We start from the raw sequence: 27717 nt of genomic DNA, 5'->3' as shown, positions 1-27717 counted from the left end.
ACTAAATTAGGATCCTGGCGTATGCTATATTTATAAATATTACTGGGCAGATGCAACTTTTAGAAATATTTATTAATGTTATAGATACTTTTTTTTTTTTTGGTTATATGAATTTAAAGTGCAGAAAGTCCCAGGGCTAAAAATTTGCCCAGGGATATTTTTTGCTGTACTCTCAGGGTGAAAAAAAAAAAACTACCCAGGATACCACTCGCTGGAATCCCAAGAACTGCTCCCTGCTGGCCATTGTTTGTCACATGTCCCTGACCAATAGCTGAGGGCTGTGTACTCAAACCACTAACGAGCTGCAGTCATGGAGACATCCGCCACCATTTTAATGATAGCAAAATAGATTTGTGGGGGATATAGCAACAGACATGGATGAGCCCCAGGAAAAACTGTTTCACATGCAGTTCCCAGGGCTCCACTGAAAACATACTGAGTAATGGTAATTCTGATTTAAGAGAAATATGGTATAATATTCTCAAGCATCTGGTTCTACGTCCTCCTTTGCCTGAGAGAACTACTACAGCCATGGGCAAAAGTTTTGAGAATGACAATGTCCAAAATATAATGAAAGGCTTTACCGAGTGTATCAGCAATGGCTTTGGGGAGAATTTCCTCCCGTACACCCTTAATGCCTCTGTACGTCTATATCTAAATATACAGCTGTGGCCAAAAGTTTTGAGAATGACACAAGTATTGGTTTTCACAAAGTTTGCTGCTTCAGTGTTTTTACACCCTTTTTGTCAGATGTTACTATGGTATACTGAAGTAAAATTACAAGCATTTTATAAGTGTCAAAGGCTTGTATTGACAATTACATTAAGTTTATGCAAAGACTCAATATTTGCAATGTTGACCCTTCTTTTTCAAGACCTCTGCAATTCACCCTGGCATGCTGTCAGTCAACTTCTGGGCCACATACTGACTGACTGATGGCCGCCCATTCTTGTCTAATCAATGCTTGGAGTTTGTCAGAATTTGTGGGTTTTTGTTTGTCCACCCGCTTCTTGAGGGTTGACCAGAAGTTATCAATAGGATTAAGGTCTGGGGAGTTTCCTGGCCATGGACCCAAAATTGCGATGTTTTGTTCCCCAAGCCACTTAGTTATCACTTTTGCCTTATGGCAAGGTGCTTCATCATGCTGGAAAAGGCATTGTTCATCAATAAACTGTTCTTGGATGGTTGGTGAGAAGTTGTTCTTGGAGGATGTTTTGGTACCATTCTTTATTCATGGCTGTGTTCTTAGGCAAAATTGTGAGTTAGCCCACTCCCTTGGCTGAGAAGCAACCCCACACATGAATGGTCTCAGGATGCTTTACTGTTGGCTGTAGACACTACACTTAAAACACATGACTACACAAAATAAATACCATTTCTCAAGACGCTGCCTTGTTAGACAACACAGCATTATTCATTTTGAAACTGGAATCTTATAGAACAAAAAAAAAATATTTCCTTCTTTTTTCACTTTAAAAATTGCTTGACAATCAACAGGAAACCAAACAAAGGTTGGAATGACACAGGACTGATGGCAGCACTCACCTTTCCTTCTCCGGAGAAGAGTTTTTCCAGATGCCCCAAACAATCTGAAAGGGGATTCATCATAGAAAATAACTTTACCCCAGTCCTTAGCAGTCCAATCCCTGTACCTTTTGCAGAATATCTGTCTGTCCCTGATGTTTTTCCTGGAGAGAAGTGACTTCTTTGCAGCCCTTCTTGACACAAGGCCATCCTCCAAAAGTCTTCACCTCACTGTGCGTGAAGATGCATTCACACCTGCCTGCTGCCACTCCCGAGCAAGCTCTGCATTGGTGGTGCCCCGATCCCGCAGCTGAATCAACTTTAGGAGATGGTCCTGGCGCTTGCTGAATGTTCTTGTGTGCCCTGAAGCCTGCACAACTATTGAACCTCTCTCCTTGAAGTTCTTGATGTTCCGATAAATGGTTGATTTAGGTGCAATCTTACCAGCAGCAATATCCTTGCCTAACCATGATTAACAGAGGAAGAAAAATTATTTAAAGCTCCACCCTCCTTTGAAGTTGCAGTCTGTTATTCTAACTCAATCAGCATGACAGAGTGATCTCCAGCCTTGTCCTCGTTAACACTCTCACCTGTGTTAATGAGAGAATCACTGACATGATGTCAGCTGGTCCTTTTGTGGCCGGGCTGAAATACAGTGGAAATGTTTTGGGATTAAAGGCCTGATTCAGAGCCGCTCGTAAGCGGCCGCTCGTTCGTTCCGAGCGATGTTTGCACCACTGCGCATGCGTACGGATCGTAATACGCATGCGCGAACCAGTCAGTGAGGCCGAAAATCGTTAGTTCGCTAAATAGCGAATGCCTGCTATTTTGAGTGACAGGAGGAGGCGTATGTGGTGGTAACAGGGGAAGGTGCTTGTAAACGGGGAGTGGAGATCAGAACGCAGGCGTGCTTAAAGGTCAAAACGGGCTTTTTATGGGTGTGCATAATTAATACAGCAGCGTCATTGACCACATCACTGTGTTTTATAGTCAGAAGTGCTCGCAAGATTGTGGTAGGAAAAACCAACCACAAGAATAGCAAGCAGTTCATACGCTGGTCGATGTACTCGATTAATCTAATAAACAGCGGACATGACGTAGGATGCGAGCGGCCAGGGGGCGTAGTTTTCCAAAAAACGACTGCAAGTTTTGTTCGCTCGTTCGAGGCGTGAACAGACCTCAAAGAGCGAACGGTTCATTTGAATAGCCACCCCTTTTTTCTGAACGAGAGAGCGCAAATAGCGTCCGGCTCTGAATCAGGCCCTAAGTTCATTGTCATGGCAAAGAGGGACTTTACAATTAATTGCAATTCATCTGATCACTCTTCATGACATTCTGGAGTCTATGCAAATTGCCATCATAAAAACTGAAGCAGCAGACTTTGTGAAAACCAATACTTATGTCATTCTCAAAACTTTTGGTCATGGCTGTATATTTCAGGAATATAGGAATGTCATTGTGTTTTATATGCCAACTTTACCAAATCTACAACTTCGCCCACCTATTAGCATGTTAAGCATGTTATTCTACAGACGCACAGCAGGACAGGGTTATATGTCCTTGAGGAATTATATAGATGTTCCTCCACTGTATTACCTACACTAGTCATGTTACATTTGTAACATACAATTGAATCTGCAGTTCAGCAATTTATAAAGTTTAAGCAGCTTGTTTTGTTTTTTTATATTTCGTAGTATTCCTTTCCATCATTGCTGTACAGTAGTACTAACAAAGACATGGTCACCCAACTGTTACTCAGCTGAGCATTGTACATTACTGAGTGCTGAGTACAGGTACCTAAAATATCCACTGTCTGTTTTCTCTTCCTAACTGCACACATGGAAGCATTGTATAGTCACGCGACATCTTACATTGTGCTTAACGCTCCATTTCCAGTTTATGGAGAAGGGGCTGTTTGAGATAGAGGCAGTCTGGAACTCATAAAGCAGACACATGTTCTGCTCTTAGGATAGAGCCAGGCTTTGTATAGCCACTTTTCCAGACAATTTGACACAGTTTAAAAGCTCTCTTTGGCAAAGTGCTTGCAAAAAGGAAACCCAGGAAGGCTTATTTACAAATGCCGTTTACAGGCCTGTCCATTCTTACTCTGAAGGGCCATCAGGCTTTCCATGATGTATTTTCATGCATACTTAGAACATATGAAGCTTCTGTACCAGGGTACACTACGCACAGGCTTCCGTCATTTAAATGAAAATAGGGGATGATGCCAGGTATGTTTGTATCTATTTACCTACAGTACTCAGTGATTCTTGTAATCAGCGGGCTAACGCTATCTTCAGCTTGGTAAGCCTTACAGCTTTGCAGACCCATACAAACATATGGGAGCTGTGGCTGGTGTAGGAAATAGAGGGACCTCAGCAGTTATGGAGATATCTGCTGCAGCCCCACTGTGGTACATTCGGGGGATACTTAATATTTGCGGGTACACTCGTAAACAGATGTCCATGAGGTTCTGAACCAGGTCCCAACATTTTTACCTTAAAATAGGGATTTTCCCACACTTTTCTCCTGCTCAGGGGCTGAGAGAAAAAAGCTGCGATAAATCCTATCGATCATCCAGCACACCACCAACCCACCAACGACGGGCCAGCGTGATCGCGGGTCCCTATGTAACCTGGACGATATCGACCAGGTTGGCCTGCATGCACGGCTGACGGACGATATCGTTATCGTCCATACATGCCCGCGCATCGCTGGTCGCTTGAGGGTTGGAAGGCACACAAAAATTAATGATAACGATATTGTTATCGTTCATTTTTATCGTACCGTATGTACGCACCATAACAACTTCTTGTAATGTGATGCTGTTAATGTTCCATCATTGAAGAATGGTCCCACAATACGAGTATCCCACAAACCACACCATACCAACTGTTTTTCTGAGACTGCAACCCTACAGGCCTCCATCCAGTGTGGTTCCGTTTGTTTGTCACCATTGGCGAAGAAATTTAGCTTCATCACTAAACAATACCTGGTGTAGAAAATGAGGGCTCAGTTGAAGTTGCTGTGTGACCCAGTGTAGACAAAATTCTAAAAACGGCCGTACGACTAATCCCACATTCATGAGACAGACGACGAGTGCTATGTTGTGGGCTCTTTGAAAATGATGCCGGGACAGCACTTGTTGCTTCATCTGTAACAATTTTTGGTCGTCCACTTTTTTGTTTATCTGCAACTGATTTGGTTTCTTTAAATTTGTCAAGGAGTTTGGCAACTGCACTTACAGTATTAATGGGTGGCCTATTTGGGTGATGTTGGTTGAAATCATCTGCAATAGCACGTGCTTCATTCTCCAGATATCAAAAGAAAACTTATTTAATACTCGAGAATGAATAAAGATATGTTAAAACGAAGACACCTGTGTTTCTTATGAAATTCTGCATCTGTTTGATATGTCACATGACTACATTCCCAATTAAAAAATTAGAGTTGCATCCAAGATGGCAGCCATACTGGTGATATACCCTACAAAGTTTTCCCCCACTCCCATATCATATGTGTAGACACAGGATTAATATTTCCTTACTCATTTCCTTTTTATAGGGGTATTTACACACTTATGGCCCACCCTGTATATGGAGGAGGGTTTAGCTCCACTTAATAAAATTATTAATAAAAATTACATATATATACATATATAAATAAAATTAAATATTTGAGCTTTTATGCACAGTATGTTCCCTCTCTCATTACAGGTATTACATATTCCAGTTTTGGATATAAAGATTTTACAATTTGTAGCAGCAACAGTGCCAAAGATTTCCCTTCATTCCTCCAGAGATATTAATAGGCTCAATTCAATTCAGCATGATGTTTGGTCCGATTAAAGGATTTATTCTACAAATCCGACAAAAGTGCTGGGCCGGCACTTTAGTCGGAGAATGTCGGTTCTTGCGACTAAACAACCATCTTAACTGGCCGCTGTCGGACCAAATAGCGCTGTGGATTGAATATCTCTGGAAACTCCTTCCCAGGGCTATTCAGCATCGCGCTGAATTGAATCGAGCCCAATGTGTAACTGGTTATTCATGAGTAAAAAGCTGAACTTCTTTACACCTTATTTTGATTTCAGATGGTCCAAAAAACACTCAGAGTGGAAGTTTCAAAAAACGAGACAAACCTGGCTCCTCATGAACATGTATGACGAAGAGAAGGTGTGTAACCAATTTATCACCTGTGCTTGCCATGTTCATAATCTGCTAATGTGAACTTTGTTATTTCTGATAAAAAATACTGCAACGTGCAGCTTTAGGAGATGTTGGATTACAAAGATGGAGCACTGTATGGGCCAGACTCTACAGCTACATCCCTGTGTGCTAAGTTATATTGTTTATGAAAATTGGTAAGAAGATCATTAGACTGTGACCTCCCCTTCACCATCCTATTTCTACTTACGCCATGCTGGGCACCAGAACAGTTCAAATGTTTCTCTAAGCAAACCAAACAATCAATTCTGACCGAAATTGTTTCCGAAAGGCAGGATTGTCCTGCCACAATCAGGACGGTTGGGAGGTCTAGAAACCCTTTTAGGGTGTACATAGCTATTGTGTGCACAAAGGGGGCTGTCGTCATGGCAACGCAGTGGAGGAAGGTTGTTGTCGATATTACGCCTCCCCCTATAGAAGTCCAGGTAATTTGTACCCGTTGCCCCCACCTCTCGGCACCCGTGTAGACATTGCCCAAATAAAAAGCACCGAAATGATCATGTGAATGTTTATAGCATTGAAATGCATGTTTATATTTAGCATAGAACTGTCATGAATAGACTTTGGCGTGAGTTGGTCAGGTTATCATGTGTTGCAATACGTGGAAGTAACATGTACTATTTTTACTAGAGCGCAGCTTTAAATTAGAGTACAGCTTTAATAGCATTAATGTCAGTGATTGTGGGTCCCATCACATATTATGGGGGTGAGGGCAGGCAGCAGTTGGGACAGTGCTGGGGGCAGGTAGCAGTTGGGGTAGATCTGAGGGTAAAGGCAGAGAGAAGTTGGGGTATAACTGGGGGTAGAGAGGAGTAAGGGCAGGCAGTGCTGGGGGTGGGTAGGGAGGGGATAAGTGCAGACAGCAGTTGCAACAGTGCTACAGGGCAAGGAGAGGGCTAAGGGCAGGCAGTGCTGGGGTTAGGGAGGGGGCAAGGGTAGATGGCAGCTGGCGTAGTACTGGTGGGCAAGTAGTGGGTGAGATGCTTTCACTGGCATTGCACAGACAGGTACCAACACACACTGGCAGCACCATGGCACCACACAGAAGGCTCCAACTATACAATAGCACCACCCTGGCATTGCACAGAAGGCTCCCACCACACATGGCCACAATAGAGCAGGGTCCCACCATACTGGGAAATGAGGGTCCCACAGCACAATGGAGAACACCTGGTGCAACACAAGGGGCCTTAGCTCCCCCTGGTCCCCGAATGTTCCACACAGTATGGCACCACCACAAACTGGTAACGCTGTCACTGCACAGCAAAATAGTGCCCCACCACACACTGGCAGCCCCACTGGTTAACATAGGATGTATCCCCAGAGAGAGACTACTCACAGTCCAGTTGCTTCTTCTTGGGGTGACCACATGGGTTGTGGCCTTGCAGATGATCCTAATGCAATCCGTATTACTCTGGTCGGACATTGCTACTCTGGGCGGGGACCTGGCATGAAGAGGATCGGGCCCGGGAGGAGAATGGGGGAATCTGACCTCACCTAGCCGCAGAACTGAGCATGGAAGCCCGGGGAACAGTCACACTGTCAGCCCATGCGGCGCAGAAAAAGGCAGCCTGACATGTCATAATGTCACTTGGCCGGCAGCTGCAGCGCGCACACACAGCGCGTCCTGCAGGACCCGGTCTTTTTAAAAAACTGGGTCCCTTAGTGCCTGTACCATGTAAATACATGCTATAGCGTGTACTTTGCGATCACTGAATGTTTCAGATGAGCGTAAAGGCTCCTGCATCTTTTAGATGAATTCTAACTCCTAATTTTGCAGCTACATGTAATGTTTTTACATGAGTCATACTCATTATTGCTGGATAGTATTAATGAGTACTATCCAGCAATAATGGGGTGTGGGGTGCATTTTGGAAAATAATTTCTGCAAATATAAAGTTTTGAAATGCCCTCGTTCATGGGAGACAATACTACAGTACAATGAAATCAATCTATCTAAAATCTGGAAAGAAAGGAGAGCTCTGCACTGCCACCTGCTGGCCTGCATTGCATTTTTTTTCCCTTTATGTTTTATTCAGAGTTTTCAATCATTTTCTACATGGGTTACCATCGGCAGCCCATTTGCATTATTTGTTACCACCAACATTTGCAAAGAAAGACATTTGTAATGAAGATACTTGCCATCGATAAAAATGTTTAGGCACTGCTATAAATAAAAGCAATTAATGTGTTATATAAACAAAATATTTAAAAAAATTACACGAGAATATAATAAAGTGCCCCTACATATGTGTCCCATGTTACAATTTAATAAAAAAAAAATTGACAATATAGGCCACATGCTTTTTTTAATACAATTACAGATGTACACTATTTTTTCTTTTAATTTTTAGCTTTAATGATTATATTTTTTTTAACTTTTATTATTTTTAATTAAGTAGAACCTAGCGTCTCCTCTAGGCTGTTTTAGTGGGGCACCGCGTCCTGCCCAATTTCAAAAGGGCAGATTGCGCCCTGCCCTTTAGGAGGTGCCCCGCTAAAACAACATGGCAGGTGCCGTCCTCATCCGCGGGTCGCAGTGTCCTGCGGGTGAGAGAAATTGCGGTGCAGTGATCACCGCCGGTGAATAGATGGCTTGGGGGCAGCCCGGAATGTTCATAAGTGTCGGGCACACCCCCAAGAGTGATGAGAAAGAGGAGTGACCACGTCCCCTTTTCAGACGCGCGCATGAGTGTCACTTTCTACTCCTGCGCCGGACCTAGCGTGAACACTAGAACCTGGCATATATATTAACACTAGCTGGAGTACCCGGCGTTGCCCGGGATTTTCAGAATGTTTGTTTACACATCATCCTCCAACAAACCTCTCCATAGGCAGGCCACACGAAAAGTGTGACCAACTTCCCCATCCACAGTCCTAAGGTCTTCGAAGGATGTAGGACCTGTAACGGTGTAAAGCAAACTTCGGCGATAGAAGCATTCAAAACTTGTTGGATGTACAGTGTAAACATGGCCAAGAGCTTCTGTTGCTCTGATACCAGGATGACTGTGCACTTCCTGGTTGCAGGATCGCACTATGAAATGCACAGCAACTACTTCCAGTTCCTTGTGCAGCTGTTTCCGGTATTCAGGGTCTGCACGGTGTATAAGATTCATCCAATCGGTTTTACCCTTCAGGAGCTGACAAAGGAATGAACCGGAAGTAGCCTCTGTGCGTTCCATAGTGCGGTCCAGCAACCAAGGAGGTAGGCAAAATAGTTTGGTCGCCACTGTTGACGACATCTAGTTGTGTAAGCTCATGCATGAGCAAGTATAAATAAAAATGTGTGCTGCAGAGCTGCATTTTTGCATCCCAGTATAGTTGCCATCTTTGTGGTCCTGATTCTAAATCAGATGGATCTCTCCTCATGGATGCAGATAGCAATTTTTACCATATTCAGACTCATAATAAGCCTGGCTTAATATCAATACGTAGAGATGTGCGCCGACCCTCGTGCTTTGATTTTGGATCTTAATCTCCCCTGGTTTTGGATCTGAATCTGGTTTTGGATTTTTTTTACTTGGTGTTTTGTGTTTCGGTTTTGGATCTGGATTTTTTTCTTAAAATATCATAAAAACAGCTAAAATCACATATATGGGCCTGTTTTTGTTCCTACAGTATTATTAACCTCAATAACATTTATTTCCAAGCATTTCCAATCAAATTTGACCACCTAACAATATTATTTTTTTCATCTAGTTAAGGCCAAAAGGTTGCATCCAGCTAGCTGGCTGACTAAGCTAAGCGACACAGTGGGCGGCACTAATGTGGCAGTTCAGCTTCCACGTTCCAACACAGATACAGTGTGTTATACAGTATGGGTTGGATACACCAATAGTGCACTTATTGTGACAGCAGTGTCAACAGTGCGGGGTTGCTGGCAGTGTCCTCAATGCGGAAGTGCCTTCAGTGTTGGCAGTGTGGCGGTGTTGGCAGAATGGGGGCCCTGGCAGTGTCCTGAATGCATAGTATCGGCAGAGCGGGGGTGCCAGCGGTGTCCTTAGTGCAGGAGTGCTGACAGTGTCGGCTGTGCAGGGATGCCTTCGGTGCGGGAGTAGCAGCAGTGTGTGGTCGCTGACGGAGTCCTCAATACGTGGGGCAGTAGTGCGGGGGTTGCTGGCAGTGTCCTTAGTGCAGGGTGTCGCCAAAGCAGGGGTACCAGCGGTGTCCCCAGTGCATGTGTGCTGACAGTGTCGGCAGTGCAGGGTTGCCGGTGGTGTCCTCAGTGTGGGAGTGTCGGCAGTGCGGGGGTTGATGATGGCGGTGCTGGCAGTATCCTCAGTGAAGGGTACCGGTGATGTCGGCAGTGCGGGGATGCCAGCGTTGTCTTTAGTGCAGGTTTGCTGGCTGTGTCGGCAGTGCAGGGGCTGCTGATGGTGTCCTCAATACTTGGAATGGCAGTGCTGCGGTGCTGGCAGTGTCCTCAGTGAAGGGTACCAGCAATGTCAGCAGGGCGGGGATGCCAGCGGTTTCCTCAGTGCAGGTTTGCTGACTGTGTCGGCAGTGCAGGGGTGTTCTCAATGCAGGGTGCTGGTGGTGTCGGCAGAGCGGGGGTGCCAGCGGTGTCCTCAGTACATGTGTGCTGACAGTGTCAGCAGTGCAGGGGTGCTGGTGGTGTCCTCAGTGTGGGAGTGTCGGCAGTGTGGGGGGTCATTGACGGTGTCCTCAGTACGTGGGGTAGCAGTGCAGGGGTGCTGGCAGTGTCGGCAGCGGGGGAGTCGGCAGGCGCCATCTTCTTTTGCTTCCCGTGTGCATATTAAATGGCCTTAACGCTGATTGGCTGAGAGCCGTGACAGACGGCTCTGTCAGCCAATCAGCATTAAGCCCGCTCAGTACAAAACCTCATGACCCGTCAGTGGGATCGTGAGGTTTTGCCTCGGGTGAGGGATCCGGGGCAGGCAGGGAGATCCGAGCTTGGCTCGGCTCGCCCCGGATCCCCGAAATTCGGGTGGGTTCGGTTCTCTGAGAACCGAACCCGCTCATCCCCAATCAATAGTTTTTATAAATTCATACAGCATTTAAAAGGTACTGTAAACTCCACGTGAGAGCCATAGTAAATGATGTTCAGAGACTTAGATTATATGCTACAGAATAAAATTCCATAATTCCTTAGTATGTAGCAAAATGCATGTTATAAAATCAAATTATGAAATTTAACAAAAATAAAATTTTTATATTTTTATTATTGACCTTGCAGATGGCCCAAGAACAATGGTGTCCAAATCTGCATCTAACTATAAACCAAACAGGACAATGCTTTTATTCTTCTTTGGCGTTTTAGGTGTAGAACAATGAGAGATCTTGGCTTGTAAACTGTGGATTTGTATAGAAAGACAAAAGGACAGAAGGAAAAACTTTTGCTTTTATATAGTAGATAGTAGAGATAGAAAAAAAAATAGCAGATAAGCTAAATCCTTTTCTAATTCCGTACCTGACCTGTAGAGGGCGAATGCTATGCAAAAATTGTGTTTTTTAATTGATTAAAGATGAACAGTAATTAATTCCGATTTAAAAAATTTTTAGTTGCCTCCGCCGTGTTTGAATACGCTCGTATGTAACATTTCACGGTCTTAGCTTGTAAACTGTGGATTTGTATAGAAAGACAGAAGGACAAATTTTTGAATTTATATAGTAGATATAGGCTCATGCCATAGTCACCAGTTCTAACATTAGGCGAGCGCTCTGTCAGGAATTATCTGGATTTCACTAAATCCAGAAATCTTTTCTATGCAGGAAACACCAATGATCATTTCACAGTATTTTCCTGCCTGTTATCAGGGTACTACTACTGTGACAGATCATAGTCCCCATTGATAATATTGATACCAGGGTGCTACTTTGATGCATGGACAGGGCAGCCTTACTATTACACCGGGTGCGCGGCCGAGGACAGTGCCGCAGCCGGCATACGCTATGGCCACACTACCCGCATCCTTCAAAGCACTGCTGAGACAAATCAGTGTGCAAGTGCAGGCAGCCGGGAGCTGCGGGCAAAGGCCAGCCGGGAAGTGACTGTGCGGCACAGCCACTTCACAGCGGCCACATGAACCCCTTATGTCAGCCACATCCCTGTCTCCCTCCCGCTGGCTGAGCTGGCCACCAGCAGAGGATGTGTTAGCACCGATTTCTCCTGCCTGCATCATGTCACCTCTGCTGCAGGAGGAGCCCCCATGGTGCGAAGAGGGGGGGTCTGTAGGAGCTTTATTCCAACCACTGCTGGCTCATCCACAATGGTAATATAGCATTTCCAACTCTACATCCAGTGTGTATAAGTCATATCGGGAACACTGTGCTCTATGGAAGTGTATAGGTATAGGTACCTGGCAATGAGAGAGAAGGGGGTAAGAGGAATGATTATTTTGGTAATAGCTGCTGAATATTGGAGAAAAGATCTGGGATCTGACTGCACTATGCAAAGTAAAGGATGCATGCAGAAGTAGAACTGTTTCCATCCATTCATTGTGCTCTGCCTGTACATGTTTTGTGCTGTAAGGTGCACAGTATGACCATGTAACCTGTAGGTTGTGCCCAGTCTGGAGCATTAGGAAAGTTACAGTACAGGTGAGGGCTCAGTGCCTGACACTAAAGGATGTATTTATTACAGTCCATATTGCGAGGGATATTTTCATTTTTGAAAAAAATGTCCCTGCTATGTACTAAAGTTAAGTCGCAGGCACAGCGGTCTGAGGATGGCATAAACAAACAGGGCCAAACCCCCTATAGTTTGGTACATATGGGACAGATCATAGTCCCCATTGATAATAATGGGGACTGCGATCTACACCAGTAGTTAGCCTTTTGCATGAATCTCCTGCATTATGCTGTTAGTACATAGCGGTGATACAAAGAATTCTGCAGAAATTGTAGTTTCTGCATAATTTTATGAAAGACCGCCATAATGAATAGGCCCCATAGTGCTTTAACTTTATCTGTGTATGATATAATTTATTCCATTAAGTGGTGCCAAAATGCATATATATATATATATATATATATATCTTTATTTGCTTACCAAAAAAAATGAGGCTCGGGCTGGCCCTGTTCAGGGGTTGTGGAAATCCCAAGGACATTACTTTCCTTTCTTTGATTAAATGTATTGTTATGGTTTGTTATTAAGATTAAGAGTAGTGTATGGCCTATCACTAGTGTATTTAGTTATACCACTTCTTTCTTCTCTTCCCATCTTCTAACGTCAAGTTCAATCATTTCTGCTTTGGAAAAAGTTTGTGACATAGTTAATGCCCCCTGGGCATTGGTGGACATTGTGATCCTGGACACACTTCACAGCTTGTTTCTTCTTTTTTTCATCCTCTTGTCTCTTCTCTGGCCTCATTTTGTCTCGTATTTGCACTCACCTTGTCTCATCTTTGTATCCTCTTCTCTCTTCCTGTGCCTCCTCTTCTCTCTTCCCTGGCCTCCTCTTCTCTCTTCCCTGGACTCCTCTTCTCTTGCCTCCTCTTTTCTCTTCCCTGGACTCTTTTTTTTTTTTCTCTTCCCTGGCCTCCTTTTTTCTCTTCCCTGATCTCCTCTTTTCTCTTCCCTGGCCTCCTCTTTTCTCTTCCCTGGCCTTCTATTCCCTGGCCTCCTCTTTTCTCTTCCCTGGCCTTCTCTTTTCTCTTCCCTGGCCTTCTCTTTTCTGGCCTTCTCTTCCCTGGCCTTCTCTTCCGTCTTCCCTGGCCTTCTCTTCCCTGGCCGCCTCTTTTCTCTTACCTGGCCTTCTCTTCCCTGGCCTCCTCTTTTCTCTTCCCTCGCCTCTTTTCTCTTCCTTGGCGTCCTCTTGTCTCTGACCTCCTGCTCTCTCTTCCCTGGTCTCCTCCTCTTTCATCCCTGGCTGCCTCTTGTCTCTTCCTTGGCCTCTCTTTCTTGGTCTCCTTTTGTCACTTCCATGGACTGCTCTTATCTCTTCTCTGGCCTCTTCATATCTCTCCTGGCCTCCTTTTGTCTGTCCTTGTTTTTCAGAACCATAGGCTTATAACATATATAGGAGTCTCTTATAAATATGCTATCTTATTGAAGTGCTGCCCTGCTGTTGTACCTAAGACGTGAACCCCAACAATCCTGAAACTGATACGATTCGGCCAACAGTCTAGTCACCCAGGAGCCATCTCTCAAGTTGATCCTTTAGCTTTTCTTTCAAACACCTCGAAGCTCTGCCGACATCACACAAACTGATGATCTCATCATGCACTTGACTGTGAATTCAGACTTCTTCAAGCACACAAGTTATTGTCACGGGATGGCCTTCTGAGTGTTTTGTTTTTCATTAGCACCAGCTACCGTAACATCCTACACAATGGACCAGATGTTCTCTGCAGCTGTCTAGGAATTAGTTGCAAGCCAAAAAGCCAGTGTTCATTAACCGCACCTGGTTCATATAACTGTGGCTTGCAGGCATGCATCTCATTGTGCATCTTATAGGTTAACCCATGAACCGCTGAAGCCTGCTGTAGTCAGAAACAAAAGAAGAAAATTCTTGTATTCAGATATTGTGAAACTCCACCTGAGAGATCACTGCAGGAGCCAAGAGCAGGATTTCAGATTAGGGTGAATTCCAAAAGCTAGAATAGAATGAATCATTTCACAGAGCAAAACTGGATTTCCAGAACTATATTGCAAAATGCTAAATCATGTATTTGAGAAATACATCCCATGCATTTATGAACATGAATATAAGACTGAACAATATTTCTCTGCATTGCATTTCCATTGTTATATGCTACTAAAATATTTTGTTTAAGGATTTTTTTTAAGGTGAGTAGATCCCAGGCACATATTTACCCCCTGGTTATTATCTCTTCTGGCTGTAGTCCTTCTTAAAGTTCTGGTCATCCCAGAGTAATTACTATGGTGTTTGTGGCACTATTTGTTACAGGCTTTATGGTGGAGAGATACTCCAGAACTTGTTACTTCCTAATTAGTGTAATGTATATGTTCTATTCTGAAAAGCCATTGTCACGACCAGGGTTTCCCGGCATGCCGGCCGGCAGGTATTACCTGTGAGGACGCTATGGGGAGGGGCGTCTGGCGGTGGCGTTGTTATCTGGTGGGGTGCAGTAGTCCTGTGCAGGCATACTGTCACTCTGGTCTGGTTAGGCCTGGTGGTGCTTCCGTTCCGCTCTGGCATGGGCGCTGCCATCTTGCCTCCGGTCATGTGACCTAGTCGCCCTATCCTGGTGTGTCACATGCTCACTTTGGCCTGTCACAGTGCAGCACTGGGTATTTAAGGGAGTGCCGAGCTTCCTCTCATTGCCAGTGCAACGTGTTTCTCAGCGAGAGCTGAGAGAGAGAGTTCCTGTGCTCATTCACCTGTCTGTTGGGATCATTACCTAGCCTGCTTCACCCTTCACACTTCAGCCTGCAATTCACTTCAGCCTGCAATTCACTTCAGTCTGCAATTCTTTTCAGCCTCACAAACCCTGGAATACTGGACTACATTCTGTTATCACTACCTGGACTTTTTCCCATTGCTTCACTACAGTTTCCCAAGTGCACTGTAGTGCTATACCCTGACTTTTTTTGTTTTTCCACATTCATGTCTGTTAAGCCACTCATTAAAAACTCCACGTTTATTTTTAAATCTGCTTCAGTGTCTGCTCCTTTTACCACCCCGGCCCACAACAAAACCAGAGCCTCACAGTGTGCACTGACCCATGGACCCGGCCATGGGACAGGAGTCTGGAGCGGTTTTATTCCGATGTATTGCAGACCGCTTGGAAAACCTGGAAGCTATGCAACATCAAATGGCTTAGTTTCTACAAGAAATGTCCAAACAACAGGATAATCTGCAAACCTCCTTGTCTACCTCTAATGTAACTATAGTTACCTCTACTACTCCGCCTGATAATACCAGTTGCAGGGCATCCCCTCGACTACAACTTCCTATGCCAAGTAAATTTAACGGCAACCCCAAGCTCTGCCGCGGATTCCTGAATCAGTGCGATATACATTTCACCCTACAGCCTGACAACTTTCCCACTGCTAGAACCAAAGTGGCCTACCTGGTGTCTCTGTTGTCTGGTCCCGCCTTGGATTGGGCTTCCCCACTCTGGGAGCGTTCAGATTCTCTACTAGACAACTATACAGACTTCGTAACATCATTCAGGAGGATTTTTGATGAACCTGGGCGAACGGTATCAGCCTCATCTAGCATTATGTCACTGAAACAAGGAACCCGTCCCGTCAGCCAATATGTAGTACAGTTCCAGATTTTGGCATCAGAGCTCAAATGGAACGAGGAAGCCCTCATCTCAGATTTCTGGCATCGGCTTTCCGACCGTCTGAAGGACGACTTGGTCACCCGCGACCTTCCTTCTAATCTCAATGATCTGATTTCTCTCTGTAACAAGGTCAATCTCCGCTTTAGAGAACGTCAGGCCGAGAAACAAAGAACTGAACACACTAAGTCTGTCACTCTTCCTTCCTCTACCCATCCATCTCCTCCTCCTACAGATGAAGAGCCAATGCAGGTGAATCATACCCACCTCTCCACAGAAGAACGCCAGAGAAGAATATCAAAAAACCTCTGCCTATACTGTGGAGAATCGGGTCACCTGGTGGCCACCTGTACCCGCAAGCCGGGAAACGCCCGTTCCTAACTGACCCTGGGCACATCAAGTTAGGAGTAATCTGTCCGTCCCCAACTTCCAAAGACTTTGTCCTGATCTTGGCCATAGATGTCTAGCCTAAACCTGCCTTTGTCACTGCTCTACTAGATTCTGGAGCAGCCGGAAACTTTATGACCTCTAGTCTCGTTGATAAATTACGAATTCCCTCTTCTACCCTGGATCATTCAATCTCTCTGACTGCTGTAGACGGACGTCATCTGGCTAACAGAGTTGTCACCAAGGATACTCAGCCAGTGCTAGTCCGCATTGGAGCACTCCATTTTGAGTATCTAAAATTTCTCGTGATTCCTGAGGCTTCCCAAGAAGTCGTTCTAGGGTTAACCTGGTTGCTTCTGCACAATCCCAGGATAGTCTGGTGCTCTATGCAAATTCTTTCATAGAGAGTTGAGTGTCAGAGATCCTGTCTTCCCAAGATACGACCTATGAGGAAAACAGTTAGTACCTCCAACTATTCCCAAAGAGTATCCACTGTTTGCTGACGGTTTTTCTGAAAAACAAGCTAATATCTTGCCTCCTCACAGGGAATGGGATTGGCCCATCGAATTGTTGCCTGATAAGATGCCTCCTCGAGGTCGCACCTATCCTCTATCCTTGCCAGAGACCAAAGCAATGTCCGAGTACACACGGGAGAATTTAGAGAAAGGGTTCATTCGTCCCTCTACATCTCCTGCTGGAGCTGGATTCTTTTTCGTCGGGAAGAAGGATGGTGGGTTAAGACCATGTATAGATTATCGAGGCCTTAATGACATAACAGTCAAGAATCAATACCCTCTTCCGTTGATTACAGAGCTATTCGACAGAGTCAAGGGATCCATCATTTTTTCTAAATTAGACCTACGAGGGGCCTATAACCTTATTCGTATCCGTGCGGGAGATGAGTGGAAATCTGCTTTTAATACCAGAGATGGGCACTTTGAATATCTTGTGATGCCCTTCGGCTTATGCAGTGCTCCTGCTGTCTTTCAAGGCTTCGTCAACGAGATTTTCCGGGATTTGTTGTATGTCTCCGTAGTCGTTTATCTGGATGATATACTGATTTTTTTTCCTCCTCTCTAGAGGAGCACCATAAACGTGTGAAGGAACTGCTGTCTCGTTTAAGAAAAAAACATCTCTATTGTAAACTAGAGAAATGTGTCTTCAGTGTGCCATTCCTTGGTTATGTCATCGGTTCCAGTCTGGAAATGGACCCCAAAAAGGTTCAGGCAATTCTAGATTGGTCCCGACCCCAGACATTGAAAGCCATCCAGAGACTGCTCAGATTCGCCAATTACTATAGACGCTTTATTAAAGGATTTGCGTCCCTGTTAGCTCCCATCACAGCGTTGACTCGTAAAGGTGCTAATCCTACTCTATGGACTCCTGAAGCTGAGACAGCCTTCCAGCTTTTGAAACAAGCTTTTATCACTGCTCCAGTGTTAAGACAACCAGACGTGGATAGACTTTTTCTGTTGGAGGTAGATGCATCTTCTGGGGGAAGTGGGAGCAGTTCTATCTCAACGGTATGAGGATAACCGAGTTCACCCTTGTGGCTTCTTCTCCAAGAAGTTTTCTCCTGCTGAAAAAATTATGCTATTGGTGAACAAGAACTTTTGGCAGTTAAGATGGCACTTAAAGAGTGGCGATACCTATTGGAAGGTGCTAAATTCCCTTTTACTGTCTTCACCGACCATAGAAACCTCCTCTTCCTCAAAAATATCCAGTGTGTAAGTCCTCGTCTGGCCAGATGGGCAATATTCTTTGCTCGATTCCATTTTTCTCTGACCTTTCGCTCTGGAGCCCTCAATCAGAAAGCCGATGCTCTGTCTAGATCATTTCCCTGTTACAACAATACTGAAACCTCGCGCAGTACCACACAGATACAGCCTCCTACTGGGAAAACCATTGTGGCCCCGGAGTTAAGGAAGCAGCTGCTCACATGGGCTCACTCCTCATGCTTCGCAGGTCATTCTGGTACTCGGAAGATCCTGGAATTTTTTAAAAGGTCCTACTGGTGGCCCTCGATGAAGACTGACATATTGGAGTTTGTCTCTTCATGTACCCCATGTGCCCAGCACAAAATCCTCCCGTCAAGCCCCAGCGGGTGAGTTGTTGCCTCTACCCATTCCATCACGTCCATGGACGCACCTCTCCATGGACTTTGTAACGGACTTACCAAGTTCAGAGGGCTACACCACCATCTGGGTCGTGGTGGATCGATTTTCGAAGATGGTCCAGTACGTCCCTCTAAAGAAATAACCCACAGCTTCTGATATGGCTCATTTGTTTGTCCAGCACATATTCCGCCTGAATGGACTCCCTGCAGAAATAGTCTCAGATCGTGGCGTTCAATTTGTGGCAAAGTTTTGGAGAGCCTTATGTTCCATTCTGCAAGTAAAATTAAATTTTTCCACAGCCTACCCCCACAGAGTAATGGATCCGCAGAAAAAGTCAACCAGGACCTTGAGACTTTTCTAAGAATATTCATGTCATCATCCCAAGACAACTGGTCCGAGTTACTGCCCTGGGCCGAATTCGCACACAATGCCTCATATCATTCCTCTACGAATCAAACTCCATTCCAGGTGGTTTACGGTCTTCACCCTCGAGTACCTGAATTCCGGAGCCTGATGGCTTTTGAAGTTCCAGCCGTAGAGGATAGTGTACAGAGATTTGCATCCATATGGGCTCGAGTGCACACTGATTTGGAGAAGACGTCCTCTCGCTACAAACTACAAGCAGACAGGAGGCGAAGGAACGTTCCTTGCATGACAGTTGGAGGCCAGGTTTGGTTGTCCACCCGGAACCTACGCCTCAGAGTCCCTTCCATGAAGTTTGCCCAATGTTAATCGGACCCTTCTCCATCACAGAAATCATCAATCCTGTGGCTTATCGCCTTCAGCTTCCCTCTTACTTAAGAATTCCAACTCCTTCCACATTTCCTTACTTAAGCCATTAATCCTAAACAAGTTCCTCAAAGTTATCCCTGTTCTCTCTCGTATCCAGACTGCTAGAGGTGTGGCGTTCGAGGTCTCCCAGGTTCTGGATTCTCGTGTCCGCAGGGGTCGATTACAGTACCTTCTGGATTGGAAGGGTTACGGCCCGGAAGAACGCTGTTGGACTGATGCCCGGGATAGCCATGCTCCCGAAATAGTCAGGAAATTCCATGCTGTCCATCCTGAAAAGCCTGGTGAGTGTCCTGAGGCCACCCATAAGGGGGGGGTGGTACTGTCACGACCAGGGTTTCTCGGCATGCCGGCTGGTAGGTATTACCTGTGAGGACGCTATGGCGAGGGGCGTCTGGCAGTGGCGCTGGTATCTGGCAGGGTACATTGGCTGCGCGTAGTCCTGTGCAGGCATACTGTCACTCTGGTCTGGTTAGGCCTGGTGGTGCTTCCGTTCCGCTCTGGCATGGGCACCGTTATCTTGCTTCCGGTCATGTGACCTAGTCGCCCTATCCTGGTGTGTCACATGCTCTCTCTGGCCTGTCTCAGTGCAGCACTGGGTATTTAAGGGAGTGCCGAGCTTCCTCTCATGGCCAGTGCAACGTGTTTCTCAGCGAGAGCTGAGAGAGAGAATTCCTGTGCTCATTCACCTGTCTGTTGGGATCAGTACCTAGCCTGCTTCACCCTGCCTGTTCCAGCCCCGCTGGCTCCTGCTTCCTCCTTTGCCTCTCCCTTGCCTGAGTACCTGTGTCAGCTGTTACCCTGCACCTTGCCTCCACTTGCAGTTTCCCTGGACATTATTTCTCAGCCTGCCATTCACTTCAGCCTGCCATTCACTTCAGCCTGCCATTCACTTCAGCCTGCAATTCACTTCAGCCTGCAATTCACTTCAGCCTGCCATTCACTTCAGCCTGCAACTCACTTCAGCCTGCCATTCACTTCAGCCTGCCATTCACTTCAGCCTGCCATTCACTTCAGCCTGCAACTCACTTCAGTCTGCAACACATTTCAGCCTGCAATTCTTTTCAGCCTCGCAAACTCTGGAATACTGGACTACCTTCTGTTATCACTACCTGGACTTTTTCCTATTGCTTCACTACAGTTTCCCAAGTGCACTTTAGTTCTATACCCTGACTTTTTGTTTTTCCACATTCATGTCTGTTAAGCCACTCATTAAAAACTCCACGTTTATTTTTAAATCTGCTTCAGTGTCTGCTCCTTTTACCACCCCGGGCCCACAACAAAACCAGAACCTCACAGCCATGTTGTTAAACAAGCGCACAGTGTTTGCAGCAGTTTGAGTGTTGTGTTATACATTCAAACAGCCTCTCACAGATGTAACTCTGACGACAAGGATTAAAGTACACAGTGCTGACATCCACAAAGTGCAGAGATGTAGTGATGGTGTACTTTAATCCTCGTCGCAGCAGTGTGATGGCACCTTGCTGAGTCTGTGAATTGGAGTATACTGAGGGCCACATGAGTACTGCAATTTCTGATCTTCAAGCGACTCAGTCAAAATAAGGAGATGGCATAATTTATAGGGTCTATATCTAGAATTGGCAATGATACTGAGGACTAAACCACATATATACAAAGAATGAAATTAGACATCAAGGTCATCAATATTCAGGAAGATAAGAAAGTGACAGGATTACTGAGCATCACTGAAACCTCCTGACAAAATCTTTAAGGATTTTGTGGACATTTATCGAAGTCACTTAAATCCAAAGTTATTTGTGAGTAATAAGAGATTTTGGTTTCTTAAACGCTGTTAACACCAGGGCGAATCCATAACCGAATATGTGACTGAGTTAAGGAAATTATTAAAGCACTACCAGTTTGGTGCAGGACAAGCAGATGCCCTTAGAGACCAATTAGCATGTGACATGAATAGTGAGAGCACTCAGAGGGGGCTATTCAATTGTTGTTTGGGCAGCGATAATTATTGAGTGCCCAGTGTTGCAATTCAATTGTTCTGTGTGCCCATTGATTATCGAGGTTGCCCTAACCACGAGTTTATTGCACATTTTTGCTGGAGCCGGAGGCTACCGCGCCCGAATGAAAGAAACTAATGTTACATGTCTACTGTCCATTACATAAATTATACTGCATAACTTCCAAATAGATGGAAGATGTATAAATATAGTATAACAAGATAAGTGGAATTTAATGTGTATTTATAGGTGTTATTTACTTTCTTTGCTGAAAAACTTAGGTTGACATTGAATAAAAAATTCTGTCCAGCTTGCTGTAACTAAGGTTACATGTAATGAGTGATTAAAAGTAATAGCCTTTGTTACAATTTTAATTTCTGCTTTTTAACAAAACTCATGGCAAATCAGATAAATAATGTTTGCAACACAATTCGCGTGGCTTTGCCAAAGTACACAGCACTAAATCTGTGCTTATGATATCAATGTCCTCTTTCTCAGGATAAACATAATATTCCAGTAAACGCAGACCACCTTTGCTTTTCAAGTATTGTACAGTAAGAAAGTTGTCATTACTGATACTTATAATGTTATATGCAACAGTTGTGTATATTATCATCAAGATGAGCCCAATGAGCTGCCATGACTTAGTTTTGATACTGAATGGCTTAATTTTCAGAGAAGTCTGTCAATAAAATTACTGTACCAGCTTTAATATTTTGTTTTTGAGCCCTCACGGCATATATTCACAGAGACAGGACAGCTTGGGGTAGCACGGCATGTCCGTAACTGCCGGGCACGCCCACAAGAGTGGTGTAAAGGGATTGCATCTTAAAGACATGCACCCTTTTATCGTGGCCTTCGGTGCACGCAGGAGTTCCCATCCCTAGAGGGGAACTCTAGTAGCCTATGATATCGACTTAAATACACATATAATAATAGTGACAGAAGATAATAGCGTTAGTTAGAGAAAATGTGTAACATTAGTTACCATTTTTAAGATAAGCTATTTAATGGCTATCAATGGACATTGAGGTATTGGATAGATATCCAGAATCCTCATATACCTTATGGTATCTAAAAATCACACATCTTACAAAGCTGAAGGAAACTTTTTCATGTTTTGTAACTGACATTACAAGTTAATTATACTGTACTGATGTTTACCTTCAATATTCAGCTTCAGACACTGATTACTCTTGCATGTGAACACGTGGTCAACCACCATATACTAATAGTAACACCACCTAGTGATAAATTGTGGAACTCCCATTTGCAATTTGGAAAAGTCAAACATTAAATTGCATCCCTTATCAACATTTTGTTCTTTAGAATTATGTTAACTTTACATAATATTCTCTCTACTTAATAATGTAGATACCAGCATTATATTCATGATTAATGTTGTTCCATCTATGACTTAATTTGTGGGACATAGAAAATTAATATTGAAAAAATTTAATTTTTTACAAAATTTGTCTTTTTTTTGTGAAATAGACCTAGACCGTTCCCCGTCCCCAGCTTTTTCCTTGTAAACAGCTGCCAGGGATTCAACTCAACTACAAAAGAAAGGTCCAGAGTGTACCACACACAAAATTATTTCTGGATAAACACCCCCATGATTTCTCTGTGGCAATTCCACTCAAATGCTAGTCATTGTCGGTTTTGTGATCTGTTTGGAATTCCACAAGCAGAATCACATAGAATAAGTGAGCCGTTCTTAGAAAGCATCGGATCACTGTTTGGAAACCAACTCAAGACAGATTTAAAATGTCTGGTGTGGACCAGGTAGTCAACAATGAAATGGACTTCACTGACAGTGATCACAATGAAAAGGAACGGTCTGGCTCGCAACTACATAGCATTGAAGCAAAAGAAAGTGTCTTGATCTGAGTTTCACCTGAGGTGGCAGGAATACAACTACAAATGGAGTTAGACAATGGTTGTGTTGTTTGTCATTAATATAACTGATTAAGACCATTTTTTCACATATCCCATTGAGGAAAACATTGCTTGAACATATGTATGGGTGAGTTTCAGGGGTGTATCTTGGGGTCCGAGCGCCCCTGGCAAACTAAGGGACTGGCGCCCTCTACTTGAAAAAATAAAATAACACACACTGGGGGTAGTTTAATTCGGACACCTGTAGAAATAGGGAGAATATTTTTTTTTTATTTCTCTGTTTAATAAATATATCTTGAACAGAACTTACTCTATTGCCAACCACTATTTACTAATAATGCCAAAAAACACAGAAAAAGCTTGAAAAGATAGCATCAAAAACAAACATGCATTATGGGTAAAATAGTTTACATATATTCAAATTGGACTGTCTACACTGCATTATGCTTTTTTTAACTCTGCCATATAATTCACTGGTAAAACAGCCCACATTGGTCCATTGCAATCTCACACACAATAATAAAAACAGTCCATAAGCATCATGTCTTAATCCTGACACTTGAATATCCACAACCTATAAAGATCATGGTCAGTTCCCCATACTGAGGAAAACACAGATTTATTAGTACTTACACTGGGGGTAGTTCAACTTACACGCCTGTAGAAATAGGGAGACTATATATATATATATATATATATATATATATATATATATATATATATATATATATATACTTTTTTTTTTTTTTAATATATACATATTTTTATATTTTTCAGTTATAACACTTACTACATGCAAGCACTGTTTATTAATTTCTATATGTCAACAACACAGGAAAAGACGGCATCAATAACAAACAATAGAGCATTGTGGTTGATGTGCTTGCAGTCTTTTCCTGCAAGGTTGACATATGGGAATTAGTGAGTGGTGATTGGTATGTGGTGGGTATTGTGGGAGAAGAGATATATTAGAAAGAAAAAAAAAATAGTCACTCTAATTTTAAATGTTTCTGATATAAAGGGACATATAACAAGCCTGATACACATTAACAATCAATGGAGGACACTGATAATAGCAGAGGAGACAGAAGGAGACCAGGGATCTTATACTAATGACAGCTGTCTGCGGGACACTGCGCAGAGCAAACAGGAGACCAGTGATCATTTGCTAATGATGTCGGGTGGCAACGGCGACCCCCTCGGCCGGCGCCCCTGGCGAGCGCCATCCAGGCCAATAGGAAGATACGCCCCTGGTGAGGTTGTTCAGTACTGTTCTTGGACTGTATGTTTTAATTTGCAGTCGATGTTCACATCAGATGGCCTGAGGTTATAAATTTGAAATCCCCCTAAATCAGAGAAAACCATGTTTGTTCCTAGAACCATCTTTTCCAGAAACAGGCTGCCAGAACAGATTTGTAGTGACAATAGTCCACAGTTTGTATCTGCTGAATTCCAGTGATTCAAGAATTAAATATTTCACTTCAGTTCATCAACGTCATGCAAAGATTAACTTGGCTGAAAGATACGTACAGACCTTCAAGAGAGCTTTCAAGGCCATGAGTAAAGGGGCCTATCCATTTGCCGACTTTCTGCACGATGCGACCAAAACCAGGAGGTTTCGGTCGGAACGCGGAAAAAGTCTGCAAGTGCATAGCCAGCATTACCAGCAATGCGCGTGCACGCTGGGTCCTTGCCGACCACGACTATCTATCAAACATGCCCGTCAACCTGACGGCGGTCGTCAGGTTCGGCATGTTAAAATATAGGGAGGTTGGGCTCCTGCACTGAAGACGTTCATTGAACGCTGGACGTTCAGACTTTCATGTCATTAAATGGATAGGCCCCTTTACAAATCAATATTGCTTCAGTAGAAGATTGATCACTTTCTGTTTATCTACTGCAGCAGGGTACACCACTGCTTGGCAATGACCTGCTATGTTTCTAAAAAAAAGAACTTGAGGTCTGTGTGTAACTTGGTAAAACTAGATGTGAGGAGAAAAGTACACGATAAACCGTTCTGTCAGGTTTATCAATGACCCACTTGAGTTTTCGCTGTTGGCCATGACATGCTTGTTCATGGTTTCCAGTCGATTGGTCGACACTTAAAACGTCTCTATAATAGCACCGCGTTGAAAGAAAAATACATTTGACAGTCTATTTTGTCAGAGCAAAAGTAGGTTAAAAAGATTGTTACAAAATTAAACAGCTAAGTTTTTGTTTGTAAAGTTTTGATGCTGTTTTAGCTAAAAAAAAAAAAAACCTTTTGTAATGTGAATTTTACTTACACTTTCCAAACAATAGCTTCGCTTTCAAGTTTCTGGTGGAAAGTAGGTTGTTTTAAAATATAAATCGTTATGAGATAATAGTAAAAAAAAAGTATTGTTATTTTGTGCTTGTTTTATTAACGCACACATTTTAATGTCTATTTAACATTATTTTGTCACTAGACTTCTTCAGAGTAGGTTTAATATAATTTAATTATTGTGTGTACTTTGTATGTTTGTGTTACTTAAAAATAAATTTCATACACAACTGTTAAGCTGGCCACACATCTAAAGATTATCTGTCCAACCAGCCAACTAGTTGATTTGTTGAAATGAAAATCTGGTAAGGAATACAATCAGCAATTTGCTCCCAAACGCTGGAAAATGGACCAAAACTGTTGTTTGAACAAATAGTTTAGATCAAACATTTAACAAACTTGTCTGAACGACCATTTTCATCTGTTTTCTGGCATTTAGGAGCAAATTGCTGATCATCAGTTACTCCCATATGTTACCAGATTTTCATTCCAACCAATCAACTAGTTGGCTGGTTGGACAGATAATCTTTAGATGTGTGGCCAGTTTATGAGATTATAATTAAAAGTTTTATAACTATAACTATGTGTCTACTCTTCAGTACTTTAAATGTATTTTCCCCTTTTCTAGGTTCCTTACAAATACTTCAAGATTCTGTTAAATTATCTGGGTGGTTTGAAAGGCAGCGCACGTGAGACCACCATACAGAAAGCCGAGGCGTTCATGAAGGAGTATGATGATAACAGTGACCCACAGGAGGAGTCGGATTTACAAAAGATAGCAAGAATACGAAAAGTCTTACAGATTTTGTCATAGAGCTCTCCCAGGTTCTTCTGTTCCATTCCGACAATAGCAATATCGTGTCGTACTGCCACATTGGCCAGTAAGGTGTGACTTCCCATAAGATTAACTATTTCATTCAAATACGTACTTCAATCATTTGCATTTTACACAATGCTGTTCACAGTCTTATCTGATCCACACCAGCAAGGAGAGGCGAGGCAGCTCTGAATCCTGGTTCATGCAAGAGTTTTTTTTATGCAAACAATAGTGTTCTTTTAGAATATTCACTTTTACACTTTTTTGTTAACTGTTTATTTTTAATGTGTTTATTGTCATCCAACAGTCATACAACTTCATTAAAAAAAATTCAAGTTATTCTTTTTTTGTTTGTTTGTTTATTCAAGTTATTATTTTTGTTTGATTGTTTTTAGTCTCAAAAGTCTCAAATTAAAAAGAGAAACAATAATTTGTGCCCCCAACTTAGTTCTTTTATCATCAATAGTTTTTATTAAAGATTTTTTCCAAGAACAACATAGATAGTGAACATAAAAAAAATTACAGAAAAAGAGGAAAACATGAAGGGAGGGAAGGAATCCGACAACACTGTCCATACATTGATCTCACAAAATGAAAACATTAGGAAAATATATAGCGATTACACTTACACATATAGAACATCAAATATGAAGTACCTTTAATAATACCAGCAATTACCCCATATGTGGAAAAGACCACTTCAAATCAGGAAGCAAAGTGGCACCCTCTCCATCTGTGACAAATTAATGCCATTTGAACCACCTAACCAATGGGGAAGAGGTCACAGAGGAATAGGGAACACCTAACGTTTCCATTTGGAAAGCATACTGAACTTTACATACAATTTTATGTATAGATGGGACAGACGTAGACTCCCAATTTTGTGCTATGCCTGCTCTGGAGGCTATCAAAATGTGGCCTAAAACATAGCTGTCCGACTTAGACAACTCTGAGCGATATATGTGAAAAAGAGCAATAGAAGGTGACTCTTGAAAACAAATGCTGAGAACTTTATAGGCCAACTCAAATATATCATGCCAAAGATTGTGAATGTTAGGGCAACCCCAAAATATATGAAAGATATCACCTGGCTCCGAACATCTCCGCCAACAAAATTTCGTCTGCGAAGGCCATATCTTATGTAGCTTGGTTGGAGTAAAATCTAGCCTATGTAACAGTTTCAATTGCATCTCCACATGGTTGGAGCATTTAGAGAAGTGTCTAGCCGCTAAATAAATCTCTTCCCACTGCTGTAGGGAAAATGTTATCTGCGAATCCGCTTCCCACTGTAGTTGTGCAGCATATTTAGTTATCGACGCATCCTTCAGATATAGGGAATACCAGAATTTAATAGCGAGAATTACCAGTTGACATTTTAGCTAGAACAGGGGTAGGAGGCGGAGCTAAGGAGCCTGTAATACGAAACATAGCAGAGACCCAATGGCTTATACGTAAATATGTAAAAT

General features: G+C 43.3%; 1 protein-coding gene across 1 annotated transcript in view; it reads left to right on the top strand.

The window, feature by feature from the left end:
- CHLSN (cholesin) overlaps positions 1-26590 on the top strand; it is a 344029-nt gene extending 317439 nt beyond the window's left edge. Inside the window, exons 6-7 of the mRNA XM_088452000.1 lie at positions 5618-5699; positions 26063-26590. Of these exons, the coding sequence (XP_088308126.1) occupies positions 5618-5699; positions 26063-26248 (268 nt within the window). The 3' untranslated portion in view covers positions 26249-26590. The remainder of the gene's footprint in view (positions 1-5617; positions 5700-26062) is intronic.
- The last annotated feature ends 1127 nt before the right edge of the window (positions 26591-27717 follow it).

Source organism: Taudactylus pleione, unplaced genomic scaffold, assembly GCF_031769625.1.
Source record: "Taudactylus pleione unplaced genomic scaffold, aTauple2 ptg000032l, whole genome shotgun sequence".
Lineage (NCBI taxonomy): Eukaryota > Metazoa > Chordata > Amphibia > Anura > Myobatrachidae > Taudactylus > Taudactylus pleione.
This window is presented reverse-complemented; position numbering and strand designations above follow the sequence as displayed.